This window comes from Rana temporaria, chromosome 6 (genome assembly GCF_905171775.1).
Source record: "Rana temporaria chromosome 6, aRanTem1.1, whole genome shotgun sequence".
Taxonomy (NCBI): Eukaryota; Metazoa; Chordata; class Amphibia; order Anura; family Ranidae; genus Rana; species Rana temporaria.
The window spans coordinates 28,982,667-28,998,791 of record NC_053494.1 but is presented as its reverse complement, the minus strand read 5'-3'; the positions used below and the strand labels follow the sequence as shown (position 1 = coordinate 28,998,791).

General features: G+C 44.0%; 1 protein-coding gene across 3 annotated transcripts in view; it reads left to right on the top strand.

Moving 5' to 3' along the window:
- Positions 1 to 7,949, top strand: part of CAPN15 (calpain 15) — an 89,645-nt gene extending 81,696 nt beyond the window's left edge. For all 3 annotated transcript variants that reach the window (XM_040356543.1, XM_040356542.1, XM_040356541.1), the window contains exons 9-12: positions 2,475 to 2,707; positions 2,797 to 2,969; positions 3,187 to 3,365; positions 6,681 to 7,949. In XM_040356543.1, coding sequence (XP_040212477.1) covers positions 2,475 to 2,707; positions 2,797 to 2,969; positions 3,187 to 3,365; positions 6,681 to 6,858 — 763 coding nt within the window. In that variant the 3' untranslated portion in view covers positions 6,859 to 7,949. The remainder of the gene's footprint in view (positions 1 to 2,474; positions 2,708 to 2,796; positions 2,970 to 3,186; positions 3,366 to 6,680) is intronic.
- The last annotated feature ends 8,176 nt before the right edge of the window (positions 7,950 to 16,125 follow it).

The window sequence follows — 16,125 nt, the reverse complement described above, 5'->3', positions numbered from 1 at the left end:
GGATCTGGTATGAATTTTGGGGGGGACCCCACGGCATTTTAAAATATTTTTTTTGGGGAAGCCCGCTGACAGCTGATGACTCATCCGTTGCTAAGGACACGTCGGTTTGCTTCCCGACCCGCTCCTTCGCAACCAGCTATATACAGTGAATGTTTAAAAAAAGTGGGGGGGGGGGGGGACTTTGGGAATAACGCATTACTTTGAATACTCTTACATGCAAAATGCTGCATTTTGCGGGAAAAAGTCCCAGACCCTTTCCAAAAAATGCAGAGGTACAATAATGCATTGATGTGAACGTGTTCCATAGGAACCCATGCAAAAAAAAAAATTCCCTGCGTTTTTCCAAAATGCAAAAATCATCAAAAAACGCATTAGTGTGAATAGAGCCTCAGGTTTTACTCCTGTTAGGGGGTATAGTTGACAATTTTGTCAACCAGACAGTAAATGGGGGAAAATCTTCTTCAGCAGGGACACAGACCCCAATAAAAGGTTATGGGTTCTACCCACCACCACTCTAATAAATAAAAAAAAGTTGGCACTTTGTCACTCCGAAAAGAAATTGCTGAAAATCTCCCTAGTTGGGCCACAGAGTATTATTAAAGGGGTGGTTCACCCTAAAAACTACTTTTTCTTATTCCACTGCCCCCCCACATTACAATCCGATTAAGGCTCTTATTATTTTTTTCATGCTGTACATACCTTAGTACAGCATCTTCACCCGGGTTGCGAGTCCCGCGGGAGTGGGCGTTCCTCACATGCTGGTGATTGACGTTTTGCCCAAAAACGAGTTCCCCCCCGTCGCGTAAGCCGCGTCACGGTTGGCGAAAGGAGCCGAACGGCGAGTCGGCGCTATACTGCGCATTCGCATCGCCGTTCGGCTCCTTTCGCCAACCGTGACGCGGCTTACGCGACGGGGGGGAGCTCGTTTTTGGGCAAAACGTCAATCACACACATGTGAGGAACGCCCACTCCCGCGGGACTCGCAACCCGGATGCACGGGTGAATATGCTGTACTAAGGTATGTACAGCATGAAAAAAATAATAAGAGCCTTAATCGTGATGGAATGTGGGGGGGCAGTGGAATAAGAAAAAGTAGTTTTTAGGGTGAACCACCGCTTTAACTTTTTCTGAAAATACCCTTTGGCATGGGCTTTTAGATATTATATGTCTCTTTTAAAGTGAATATGTACCAAGATTATGCACATTAAAACATTTACATGTTCTGTACAAGGTGTAGAAGCACTTTAAAAAAAAGCACCCCTTATTCACATCTGTAGCTATATGCATTGTGGAGAAATCATTTTTCAATATTCACAACAGAGACACAGAAATCACACCTCATCTCCTCTGGTAAGAGGGACTTCTAATATTAACCAGCAGGTCCTGTAAGCTGTTACTTGGGCCATACAGTTTACAATATATTTGTACAATCTCCTTTAGATCTACTAATTTTTGTAGTACAAGGGCCTGCCTGATTGGGTGGAAAATAAAAAGGATTGTTTCAAAAAGGCCTTCACATTACTTGTTTTTTTTAAATCTAAGGCTGCATTCAAACCTGAACGCGGCGTATTTTACTGCGATTTGCCGCGACAAATTGTGGCGTTTTGTCCCGCGATTTGCCGCGTCAAAACGCGGTAAAATACGCCGCGCTAACATACACAGGAGGGGTGATCAACATTGTCGGCTATGGCCGAACGCCGCCTGAAAAAAAGGTCCGAGACTTGTTTTGAGCTTCAGGCGTTTCGGCGTGGAGATGTGAACCATCTCCATAGCCGACAATGTAAAATCACCCCTCCAGTGTATTGCAGGCTGCAATAGCGTCGCGCTACAGGCGACAATACGCCTAGGTGTGAATGCAGCCTAAAGGAGTATGTGTTCACAGGAGCCTGATCCTACTGTCGCAGTCCCATAAAGTTCCTCCCCGACCCCATGCTTCCCTCCATGCGTTAGCCTATTACCTTCCCTTTCCCCTCCCCTAACCCTCTGGCTATACACACTGCAAAACGTATAGCTAGGAAACTGACTTAAACTCTAAAGAAAAGGGAGTTGCCGCTCCAGGTGGGTATGCTGAACAATCAATTACTTTTAGGAGATCATGGGTGCCGGCAATGCACAAGGCAAATTGTAGAGGCTAAAAAAAATGGACAGCCGCACTCCAAAAAACTTTTAGGTTGTCTTTATTGTAAAACGGATGGAAAATGCACTACAAAATACAGCAAAAAATGGGGATAGCAGCCTACGCGTTTCACACTATAGATCAGTGCTTAGTCATGGCTTTAACTCTACTTTAGAGTCTCTGTTAATATTGAAGATGAATTACTCCACAGTAACTACAAACACAGAAGTCAGTGTTGGCTTGTTTTAAAGCTTTTTTAATGCTTTTTTTAAATTTGAAAACATTTTATTGTCCGTAGTCCAAGTACAGATGCACTTTAAAGTTGAAGGAATAATCTGTATATCCGATCACTTTTTAGACGGTCAGACACCGTGGACAGTCACCTCCTTGACCTCTGCATCATGGTTTTTCGAGCTTCGCACGGTGGAGCTGGGAAGGTCATGTTGGGCCGCCTCATGGCACACAGCAAAAGGGCAGTGAAAAAGTTTGTGGGGTGTGACGTCATGCTGGAACCCGGGGAGTACGCTGTTGTGTGCTGCGCATTTAACCACTGGAATACCTTAAACCTGACTGGCTCATCCCCTGTTCAAGGTAAGCGCAGTTCTGCTCTGATTCTGAAGGAGCTTGGAATTGCAAGGTGCCATGTGGGATTCAACCAATAATTGTGCCGTATTTTTCAGCTTCCAGTCCCACAGGCAGCAGTAATAACCGTCGCTCGGTTGCAGACCCCATGGGGTACGTCTTGGCCATTTATAGTTCTCGGCTCGTCATGGTTGAACAGGTCGAAGCACAGCCAACAACGCTTGCAGATGCCATCATCCTGCTCACTGAGGATAAGGGGGAGCGGCATGAGGTAAAGGCACACTGGGATAATTTACTGGCTCTCTGTAGAGATCAATACTTCATTATTCCTCACACTTCACTTCTCTCTTACTGCTCTTTTATTCGGCTTCTGTCTAGCAGCATTTACCATCTGTATAGCCGTCTCCTGTGAGAGCACATTCTAGTTCCTGCATGTTGATAAGGTTTGGGAGCCAATGGCCTTCACCCTCCTTCTGCTTCTTCCACAGGGTCGCGAGGGGATGACCTGTTATTATCTAACGCACGGATGGGCGGGGCTCATCGTGGTTGTAGAAAACCGCCACCCCAAGTCCTACTTGCACATTCAGTGTGACTGCACAGACAGCTTCAATGTAGTGTCCACCCGCGGCAGCTTGAAAACCAGCGACAGCGTCCCACCTCTTCACAGGTGAGTAGGCCAGCCCTTGGATCATAGTTAATTAGATAAAAAAGGACATTGGGATCTGCACTTATGGGTTTACAATATGCCTAATGGTAAGGAGTACCGTCCCACCTGGTATGAAGGGTGGGGCACCTTCATATGAACATGTCAATATATTAACGAAAGAACATAGGAAAGACCTATAAGGAGTTCAACTATGCGAAAAAGGTATAGAGCAACCAGTGATCTCTCCTTGAAAAACTTTATTATTCAGCATATAGAATTGTTTTTATATATATATATATATATATATATATATATATATATATATATATATATATATATATATATATATATATATATATATATATATATATATATATATATATATATATATATATATATATATATATATATATATATATATATATATATATATATATATATTGATCACAGTAAATATACTATAGACTATAATAATTGACAATGTTGTCATACATAAAACACATGTCTGGGTATGCGACCACTCCAACCAAGCACACTTGTGGGGGACCAGCTCAACAGTCAGGGATTGAATTTGTGGGGTCTGAAGGGGTCCCAGGTAACATCCGTTGTGTCAACCCTTTAAGGAGAAGTCCAGCCTGAGCTCATTTGGCTGGGCTTCTCCGATGGATCACAGGAGTGCAATTTGTTTTGCACTCCTGTGACCCGTTTTCAGCAGACAGCGGTCTGAAGTCCACTCTCTGCTGACTTAACTGGAATCGGTCCAGGCACCACGTCATCACAACATTAAAGTCTGGATCTGCCAGGTTCCTGGACTGATGCCCAACTCAGCCTCTCAGCTCCGCGCCCCTCCACAGTGAGCATGGAGGAGAAGAGAGGAGAGCTGCTGATTGACAGTCAGCAGCTCTTCTCCCAGGGATCTGTAAAAACAGTCAGTGTTCGATGGCTCAGTTCTCAGTGCATCATCTGACACATGCTGCATCCACCTAGGTAAGTATAATGGGGGGGGGGGGCATACTTATTTTTTAAGTGGCCATACAACCCAAAGTGGACATCTGGGCTCATTAATTCCCCAAGTAAACCTAATGAGCTGAACAAAGCACTGTAAATTGCCAGTCACACTGATGCTGCTGCAAATACTGAATATGGTGCATGCAGCAAGTGAGCAACGACTGACCTCAAATAAATCATCCAGGTCTACAGGGTATAATCAGGGGGTATTATATATTTTTTTCTATATGCTGATTATTAAAGTTTTTTCAAGGAGAGACCGCTGGTTGCCCTATTCCTTTTTCACATATTTGAACTCCTTATAGGTCTTTCCGATGTTCTTTCAGCCCTTTGATCATGACACATTAGCGATTCTGCCACTGGTAGTAATCACCAGATATATAATTGCTAAGAAAGCAGAGAGAACACTCACCTGCTGCTGTGGCATTGCTCCTTCGCTATTTGTTGCCCTTTAGCTGGGGAGAAAGATTCTGCATGGTTTTGCCCAGCAGGAGAGTATCATTGGAAGAGCGAGTAATCTCTTTAGCTGTCCTGTCAACTGTGATTTGCCATCAGCAACAGGATCAATAATGTGACTTGGCTCCTATATTTTAATAACCTTTTGATTGGACATACTTTGTAAGTATTGAGTCAAGCTGAACTACAAATCAAACTCAGCAAGTGGTCAAAGCTGCAGCTTCAGACAGTGTTGTTATATTTGGACTTTGAATGAAAAGAATTGTATTAGTACAGTATAATGTAGATTGCACGCTTCATTCAGCGAACAGATCTCTACCAAACTGATATAAAGACAACCCACATCCATTAGAAACCCGGTCTGCCGTTCAGGTGACTGTGAGGCTGCATTCACATCTGAGCGTCCTCAGCTCGTAAAACGCCCCAAAAAAGCCTGAAAAACACCCAACAAGCAAAATCCCATTCATTTCAATGGCACCTGTTCACATCTGAGCGTTTTGGCACCTGAAGCAAAATACCCCAAGAAACATGAGCTCCTTTGGGGCGTTTTTCTGCCTTTTACATTGGTTAACCAAACATAAAATGTTGTTTTCTAAAAGCTGCAAGTGTATTGTACATTGCTGGCTACAAACAGATGTCTTAAAGAGGTCAGCAGCTCTTTAAATACAAATACTGTAGCTCCTGACTTTTAATATAAGGACACTTACCTGCACCTGGATCCAGCGGTGTTCTCACCCGAGCCGATTCTCCAATCCGCTTCAGGTGCAGGTGTCTGCATCTTGACCTAAGGGAAACTGGCCATGAAGCCCTGCAGCTCCACAACTGGCTTCCAGCCGCGCATGTGCAAACCGCGCAGTGTTTTGTGAATGGTCTTGCAGTCTTCGGTGACCTGTGATGTGTCAAGGCGGGGGGCGGGGGGTGGGGGGGGGGGGGGGGGAGATGGGTGAACTTCCGGATCAGATTGCTTTTGGCAAAAGTCGCCCTTAAAAGTAGGGTTGTCCCAATACCGATACTAGTATCGGTACCGATACTGAGCATTTGCGCGAGTACTTGTACTCGCGCAAATGCTCCCGATGCTTTACCGATACTTTTTTTCCCCCCCGAGAGCGGGTGGAGAGCGGAGCAGAGCAGTCCTCGAGTATGGAGGAGAGCTGCTGCCGCCTAGTCCCCTAAGAGAAAGCCAAGCCCCCCCGCCGCTGCCGACATCTAGTTGATTAGCGCTGGGGGAACATAACAGCTTTCATTTGAATAGCTGTGTGTTCCCCGCCGCGACTCGTCATGTATAGCCCCTCCCCCTTGTCCGGAAACTTTGATAGGCATATCACCCGTCCCAGGATTGGACGGGTGATCTGTCTATCAAAGTGCCCGGGCAAGGGGGAGTGTCTATACATGACGAGGCGTGGCAGGAAACACACAGCTATTTAAATGAAAGCTGTTATGTTCCCCAAGCGCAAATCAACTAGATGTTGGCAGCGGGGGGGGGACTTGGCTTTCTCTTTGGGGGACACATGGCTGCATTTAAAAAAAAAAAGTATCGGTAATCGGTATCGGCGAGTAAAAAAAGTGGTATCGGGACAACCCTACTTAAAAGTGCCAAATGTGGCAGTAGAGGGTGCAAACAAGTGGAACTGCCCCTTTGGGTGGAGCTCCACTTTAAGTCTTTTTTTTTTTAGCTAATGGCCAACTACAACAAATTATCCATAATAAGAGGTTTCGTAGGGCAGAGGCCTCTATATTTAGGATGTACTGTGTTAGAGGTTTCTCCACCATCTACTGTATTGCAGAGTAAGTAGCAGATTGTATTGCTGAATGGAAAATCTGATCCTAGAAGTTGTATGGCTTGTTGTGTTGATACCGTTGCTTGTTTCTTAGGCAGGTGCTGGTCATCTTATCGCAACTGGAGGGCAACGCTGGCTTCTCGATCACCCATCGACTGGCACATCGGAAAGCTAACCAGGCCTCCCTAAACGACTGGATGTCCAGCAAAGGCACGCACAGCCCACCTTTGTCCGCAGAGGTGTCCGGCCTACATGGACCCCGACCACTATGACACATGTCCACCAAATCACATCCCATCATGGCCGGGACTGCCCAGGTTCAATGGGAGCACTTTAGGGACTGACGGACTCCTGGGAAAAGAGAACTACACTTGAAATCTACTCAGGACTTCTATCCTGTGTATACAGGGACCCTTCCCCCATCCCTCAGTCCTGTCCCTTGTTTGTTTTTTGTCTTTTATTTTTTTGCTTCAAGGGCCACATGAGGTGAAAGCTTTATGGATTGATCCTGCTTTCTCTTACTACATTTAGGCAAAGCAGCGTATTCATTTGTTTTACAATATGTCATTCGCCTGCACATACAGTCTTATTATATAAGGCAGTTCGGAGAGAGGTTAGTGTATAAAATGCAGCAAACCATAGAAGAACGTACCTTTCAGCATTTAGCGGCAGTCAGAGCAATGAAAATGGATTGCTGCGAGTTGTTGCACGTGCTGTTGAGGTCGTCATACTTTGGGCAGGAACTGGAAGCTGATGACATCACTAGATCATCCCTGTAATTGTTTACAAGACATCAGCCTCTATGGTGTAGTACGTAAGAGATGGGCATATGCAGGAGTGCTAAATTATTTTGTTCAATTTTAGCTGAGCGTCATTCCCTGCAGGTTGCCTGGAGGACGTGTTACTTTCTGAGTAGCATTTAAAAAGCTGAGCAAGGAGAGCATGTTCTGATTGGACGTTGGTAGAATTTCCAAAGATGATTTCTTCAGGCTGTACGGCCATAGTAGCAGTCTCTGCGACACAGCAGCAATGACACTATGCGGCACTGCACGAGTGAGCAGGTACTGGACTTGCCGACATTGGCGCTTTATCAATTCATGCACCCGGAAGGTGAACTCTCAGTAGGACCATGTAACCTCCTTATTGGTTTAACGAATTAATTGCCCTACTATTTAGAATGTGCTGGCTTGCAGTGGGTTAAGTCCAACGAGGTGTATGAAACCTCTTTATTTTATTTACAACTGACAGTTTCACTGAGCACCAGGAGTACAACTATTGCTACACTCCTGGCGCTTACAGGAGACATGCAGGTGCTGTGTAGCCTGCCCACCACTCCCCTCCGCTGTCCATTCACATAAGGCTTTGTATTTATGGGTTCTCATATTACAAAGCATTTTGTGATTAGGTGAGAGGAGGAGTGGGCAGAGCAGCTGAAAATAAATCCACAGCTGCAGGATTTGAGACCTGAAGGCTCCAGCATCAGAGCGCTGGAAAAATAGCAATAGCTATACTCCGAACACGCCTTAAAACTCTCTATTATAAATAAAAGAGATAAGCCCATGAGGTGGCATACACCTCCTTAGACTTAACCCATTGTAAACAGCACATTTTACATGCGTAAGGTAATTTCTGGAGTCCTTCCTTAAAGAGGAAGTAAACCCTGATAAATTTGACTTCCTCTTTGTTTCCCTGCAAAGGTAAAGCATAATGCCCTACTATACATTGCATAGTAGCCCATTATGAGTCACTTACCTGAAACTTGCGATGTCCCTGATTTCCTCGCTGGCTGAAAGGGCCCGTTCTTCACCCCCTCTTCCTTCCGGGGGCCACAAACTCCGGCTCTGTGACTGGCCGCGTGACGTCACTCCCGCACGTCACGGCATGACCTCAGCTTGAAACGGCACAGCGTGCCCTTTCTAGATTGCGCCGGTGCATGCGCGGGAGTCATCGCCGCATGGGGAATTGTAAATATCTCTTTAACCGTGTAGGTTTAGGGGATATTTCTTGCACCTACAGGTAAGCCTTAATCTAGGCTTACCTGTAGGTTAAAGTGGTCTGTAAGGGTTTACAACCACTTTAAAGCTCTTTTATTCATTTTAAATCTGGTTTCCAGCAGAACCTACATTTTTCTTTTGAATGTTTTAAATAAATTACATTTCTACTGAACAATAGAAAATAACATAAGAAATATAACTGTATCTACAGGCAAAAGATTAATCTCCTGAAACGGGTAGGTGTCTCCTCCCAAGCCCTGCACAGTCGGCGCCTCTAGAAACACAAGAAAAGACACTAGTGGGCACTAACTAATAGTCAGCTCTTCTTTCTGCCTCTACAAGTCTTAGGGCAGGGTCCAATGAGAGCGCCTCCTAATGCCAGCAACTGGTGGTGTACAAATCCAGATATATGCTTTGCAGAGACGCATGCAATTAAAAAAATCCAATCGTGATTTCAAGAGTTGTATGATTCTCAGCAGATTGAACAAATATGCAAACAAATTTAAAAAAAGATCACAATTAGCCTGGTTTGCCCATCCCTTTCATTAGTATTTTGTAATTGGAGTTCACTGCATGCCAAGCCGGTGTTTTCTGCATCATCTCCAAATGGAGAGCTATTGGAAACACTGCTATCTTGTAAGGCATGAAAAGCTTAGAGGGAAACATCCCGATCCCACGCCATGCAGTACTTGGACCCTGAAGCTTTGGGTGATTGGGCAACCATATGGAGAGTGCCGCCTGGCCACATAAGAGAAGAACGTATGTTGCCAGTGCAGCTTCATACATCATTTATTGATCACAGAGAAGTTGACATAAGGATTCGTTGTTTCGTTGACCAGACAAGTGAAGGTCATGTCATGTACCTGGTCACACGCACCCCGATGAGCCCTTGCAGCATTGCACTACATTGGTGACTTCTCTTCGCTTCGTGAAGAATAAAGGTATGCTTAGCAGCATATGTTCTTTTATGCACAAAAAAAAAGCTTTCATGTGACCCCAGCCTTACCAGCAATGTTATTATCATCATGCAATAAACGTTTTTTTTTTTTTTAACTGTCATATGAGGAAGATGCAGCCATTTTAGTAGTTACAGGGTAAGTAAGAATGAAAGTGAAAGCTATAACATTGTTTTTATGATACAAAAAAAATATATATATATATATATATATATACACATTTTAGCTGAAATTGTGTACAGCTCTTGCTGCATTAGACTCCACTACAGAGCTTTTTGCATATAGATTATAATTTAATTTCTATAAAACCCCTCATGACCCTACCAACAAATATCCATCTCTGCTAGGGGAAAATTGAGACCGTTCCTCCCAGGGGTGCAACGGATCAAAAAACTCACGGATCGGATCGATCCTCGGATCGGGAGTCACGGATCAGATCATTTTCGGATCAGTAAAAAAAACAAGTTTTGTCTTTTTAAAAACATTTTTTTTACTACCAATGGCGGCGATCAGCGATTTTTTTCGTGACCGCGACATTATGGCGGACACATCGGACAATTTTGGGACCATTACAGTGGGAAAATGGCAATTACAGTGTTACTGTTTTACTAGTGTGGGGGCAATGTTGGCTATGGCTATTATTAATAGCCATAGCCAACATTTCCCCCACACTAGTAAAACAGTAACACTGTAATTGCCATTTTTGCCACTGTAATAATAGTCATAGCCAACATTGCCCCCACACTAGTAAACAGTAACACTGTGTGTATAGCCATTTTCCCACTATTAAGCCATTCGCCAACTCACTGTACTGATGTACTCGGTCCATCTCACTGTACTCAGGTTGCATGCAGTCAGCGGCGCAGCGCTCTCTTGCAAAATAGAAAAAATCCACGAGCAGAGGGAGGGGTGATGACGTCGGCGCGCACCGCCGCCGAGTGTACCAAGATGGCCGACCGCTCCGGAGCTAGGCCGAAGCCGCGGTCTTTCCTAAGGCCGCGGCGGCGGTGCGTTCCACGGATCGCATACTGTTCCGATACAAACAGGTCGACCCGTTCGGATCGGGCACGATCCGTTGCACCCCTAGTTCCTCCAGGTCAGAGGACCGCATTAGAAAATTTCAGATAAAAAGGATTCTTCTACATATATAAACACTGGTAAAGACAATGATGTCTTTAAGGCCTGACTTGTACGATTTACAGAAAGCAGACTTCTGTATTATGCAGGGAACACGTGATGGGGTTTGCTGCTTTCATGCTTTTAGTCTCAGGGAAAGAAGGGCTGCTTGCTCATTCACAATCTGTCTAGAACGAACCCTTCCCTCCCTGCGCTTCTTATCATGTATCAGATACACTGGGATGTCTCTTTATGTTGTATTCATGTATATAATGTATGCATGTGTGTGAACACTTCAGCTGGAATGGAATGATTTTATTAGTCACTATAAATGGTATTGTGTTAAAAAGGGGGAGGCGGACTCGGTCATTGTTCAAGCTAACCAATGATCGCATGTCAGGTTGGTTGCCTTTAATTTCAGCCACATTTTTTAAGTACTATATAGGGTATATCAGCCCGTCTTTCGACTTTTAAATGGATAGAAGGCTCTTGGTATTTAGGTCCTATTTTAAGTGATTATAAGGCCAGTACTCTCTTCACTTGAACAAGAGGGCTGTCCTGTGATTGATAGCCCTCACTTCAGGGTTGTGAAGTCTGTGCCCTTATCTGAGATCAAATCTATGCTCGGGTGGACTGGTTGTTGGAGGAGGTGCTATCATAGAATCCTATAAAACAGGGATATGCAATTAGTGGACCTCCAGCTGTTGCAAAACTACAAGTCCCATCATGCCTCTGGGTGTCAGGCTTGTGGCTGTCAGTCTTGCTATGCCTCATGGGACTTGTAGTTCTGCAACAGCTGGAGGTCCGCTAATTGCATATCCCTGCTATAAAACTTAGGCAGGCCATAGATGGTGTGAAATTCACACAATTTCCCCATCAACACCCAGTGCTGACAGGGGAATCCCTCCTGCCTAGCAATGGTCTTCTCCCAGCGGTGACGACTTCTCCTGCTCCCTCCGCCGGGAGAAGACGTGATTATTGTTAGCGGCTATAGCAGCTGCTTGCGACAATTGCAAGCAAATCCGGCAGCCTGGTTGTACTAAAGTTGATTGATCGATTAGTACATTCAGTCTGCCCATTAATGGTTCGGATTTGAACTATTATTGGTTAGGCTGAATGTACCGATCGATTCAAACTGTGTATGGCCGACCTAACTAGCCATGGCAGCACCCCCCTCTAGCTGATAGTTGGTTTCATTCTGGTTTGTTTCCAGTGGGGTATTGTCCTTCCCACAGCACTCTGTTTTCCATTGAAACTTTAAAGCTAAAGTCTTGAAATGAGCGGAAAAAAGTTTACAGGGAATTGGAAATATAGGATGTGCCTTTGCTGACTTGTTTTTAAAGGTCCATCCCCCGGGGCGGTCATCCTTATCCCTGCTGTACTACTTTGTAAGTCTTTAACATGTGTATATCGGGTGTCCCAACACCATATATGCAATTTTTATTTTTTTAAGGGACTTGCCAAATGATGAAGCCAAGCTTTACCTCTGCTTCTGAGCTTGCACCTTCAAAAACAAGTCAGCAAGGGCAGCTTTCCATGTTTCTGTCCTAATGGGGTTCCCTTCTTAGTGTTCCATAAGAACCTCTTGGGCATGGCTGTGCAGTTTCAGTTTTTCGTATTAGATCTTCAATTCAATTTCTACGGCATCAGTCAGTGTCGCATTTGTCATTTTTCTAGCGCACATTGCAGAAAGACAGTGGCTACCTGATTGGTTAGTATAGCAGACAGATATTTTCCTTTACAATTTGTATATGCAAGCCAAGTATCCTTTACATCTCTAGTAATACAAGCTGTTATTTACAGACACTAGTATGGTGCACAATAATCCATCAACTGTTTTAAGAAAAAGTGGCGCTGTACCTCCGTTTATTTACTGTAGAGTAGAGGAGGTGTTTGTTTCTCTTTATGAAAGAAACGGCCGCATTTTTCATTCCCTAAATTGTGACTGCAAATTTATATATTGCCACTAGATGGAGCTATTGCACCATCAGTTTCTTATTGTTTTACATACACGTTTGCTGTCAATTGGTGGCTCTGTTGGTTTGATTTCCCCATGTATTTCATGCTGTAAAGCAGGGGTAAGCAACCTCGGCCCTCCAGCTGTTGTGAAACTACAAATCCCATCATGCCTCTGCCTCTAGGAATCATGCCAGTGATTGTTAGGGTCTTGCAATGTCTCATGGGACTTTCAGTTTCAAAACGGCTGGAGGGCCGAGGTTGCCTACCCCTGCTGTAAAGGGTCGGTACACTAAACTAGCCCCATCACAGCAGTATTTTAGTTAGGGACTTTGTTTCCTAACTAACGGGTGCATTATACACCTTCAGATCCATGAAGCAAAGATTGGCAAACATTTGAGTACAGCCCTCGTTTGCTGAGACAGCAGAGCTGCTAAGGACCAGAAACCAACTTCCTGGCTGCACAATACAGTAGAGATAGACCAGCCATTCTCAGCCAGGGTTCCATGGAGCACTAGGATTCCTCCAAAGGTTACTAGGGGTTCCCTGAGCTGATTGATCTGACCTTTCATTCAATGGGTATTGACCTACGCCACTTGGCACAGCCAGCAGCATGACACCAATGATCATTTTAGCTGTCTGTAAAGCTAAGTATACATTACTAGAATTTTGTTTAAAATTCTTCTAGTGTATTCCCAGCTTAATTTTTTTTTAAAAGTCAGCAGTTACAAATACTGCAGCTGCTGACTTTTAAATTAAGGACACTTACCTGCCCAGGGCACCGGCGATGTCGGGGACACTTACTTGTCCAGGGCGCCAGCGATGTCGGGGATACACTTCCTTGCCCAAGGCACCGGCGATGTCGGGGACACTTACTTGTCCAGGGCACCAGCGATGTCTGCCCCCGGATGCTGCCGCCTCCATCTTCATTAAGGTAATCAGGAAGTGAAGCCTTGCGACTTCACTTCCTGGTTCCCTACTGCGCATGTGCAAGTCATGCCGCGTGACCGAAATGGTCCCTGCTGTCTCCCATAAGACATCGCAGGGGGGGAGTGCCGTAGATACCTGCAGATAATGTGGCCATCTATGCCCGGAAATGGGTGCAAATACCTGTATTACACAGGTATCTGCTCCCCCCTGAAAGGTGCCAAATGTGACATTGGAGGGGGGAGGGTTCCCGAAAAGTGGAAGTTCCATTTTTGGATGGCACTCTGCTTTAAAGGTGGCTTTGGGATCACAACTGTAAGGAGCATTCTTCTCACCGACCTCAATTATTGAAGTTTAACAAGGGTTAAAGTGTTGCCCGGGGTAAAAAGGGGTGAGAGGCTGATTTAGACCATCACCTGACATAAATTTAGTGATCAGCCTAGTTTGGAGAGTGGAAGCTTCCATCGGTTGCTTCTCAGACAGGCTATTTAGTTTTCTGAAAGATTCCCTTTAAAGGAACTTCATGTTTGTTTTTTTGTGGCACAGAACAACAGAAATGTTTGCAGAATTATCTAAATATTCGTCCGTTTTTTTTTGTACTAGACCTAGCCCATGTCGCACTCAAGGCCTGTTATCAGAGAAGGCTGCTAGCACAAAGCTGACCTGTGAACTCCACGGACAATATGTCGTCACTGCGTCCATCTTGTTTTCAATGTTTGTAGACCTCAGTCCTTTATTTGTCCCCCTGATCCCTCCTTCCCATGTGACAGTTGTCTGTCGGGGGTCCCTGGTCTGTGTCTGTCTTCATCTGCCACAACTGGGAAATCTTTAAAACCTGTATATATTGTTCAGCTGTAATAAGACAGAATGCTATTTTATCAGCGATTATACTCAGATTGTATAGATAGTTACATTTTGGGTGGCCCGCGCTCCCATCTCAGGTTCTTTCGGACCAAATAAAGATTTTGTTTTTTAAAAAAAATGTGTTTTGTAACTTTTTATGGTATTAGGACTTTATTGACTCCATAAGTTGTCAGCGGTTCTGGAGGTTGGGGCGTTTATGGCTCGGAGTTGGAGCTGCACGATTCTGGCCAAAATGAGAATCACAATTTTTTTGCTTGGGATGAAGATCACGATTCTCACGGCGTAAAATCTTTTACATTTATACAAAAAAAAAAAAAAATGGGCAAAAATTATATAATGTTTGGGGGTTCTAAGTAATATCTAGCAAAAAAATAATGATTTTAACTTGAAAAGAGCTGTCAGAAAAAGGTTTGGTGTTTAAGTGGTTAAACGTTCCTAATTTACATACAGAAGTTTATTCCTTTGATGTAAAAAAGTCAATGTGATACAATGTTTAGACTTAACTTTCCACTGATAAAGAATGTTTTCAAAACTTGGCAGATTGCCCAGACTTGGCAGATTGCCCAGACTTTGACTTTTGTCTGAGAGCAGACAGGAAATTATTTTCATGTCAAAGATCGTGAAACCCTGTGTCAAGAATCGCAACGGGAAAAAGATTGCGATCACGATTCTTGACGATTAATGGTGCAGCTCTACTCTGAGTACCTGTAGGTAGTACATGGCAGCATAGCCTTATGGGAGGACTGTATGCTTTCTTTAGTGGCCACCAACAGAGAAAGCCTAGACACGCTACAAGCAGGCTGTGGATCCGCCTCTATGGGGGTTCAGGGAATGTAGAAAACTTGTTGGATCCTGACCCTCTCAAAAGTTGGAGAGTCGAGTGTGGAAATTACAATGGTGGACATGAAGAGCCATTATCAAGGGGAATGAGTTTGCTTTGCAAAAAGCTGAAGTCCAAATGTGATCAGCTAATTCCTTATTAATTAAAATACAGACAATCCAGTAAAGCAACCAAATGCATTTCAGTTTTACAAAGCCTTAAAGGGGTTGTAAAGGTTCATTTTTTATTTTCTAAATAGGTTCCTTTAACCACTTAAGACCCGGACCTTTATGCAGGTAAAGGACCTGGCCAGTTTTTTGCGATTCGGCACTGCGTCGCTTTAACTGACAATTGCGTGGTCGTGCGACGTGGCTCCCAAACAAAATTGGCGTCCTTTTTTTTCCCACAAATAGAGCTTTCTTTTGGTGGTATTTGATCACCTCTGCGATTTTTATTTTTTAATCTTTGCTATAATAAATATACTCCAAAAAGATATAAAAAACATTTTTTTCCTCAGTTTAGGCCGATACATATTCTTCTACCTAGTTCTGGTAAAAAAAAAAGAAATCGCAATAAGCGTTTATCGATTGGTTTGCGCAAAATTTATAGCGTTTACAAAATAGGAGATAGTTTTATTGCATTTTTATTCTTTTTTTTTTTACTACTACTAATGGGCGGCGATCAGTGATTTTTTTCGTGACTGCGACATTATGGCGGACACATCAGACAATTTTGACACATTTTTGGGACCATTGTCATTTTCACAGCAAAAAATGCTATAAAAATGCATTGTTTACTGTGAAAATGACAATTGCAGTTTGGGAGTTAACCACTAGGGGGCGCGGTAGGGGTTATGTGTGACCTTATATGTGTTTCTAACTGTAGAGGGGGGGGCTGGACGCATGA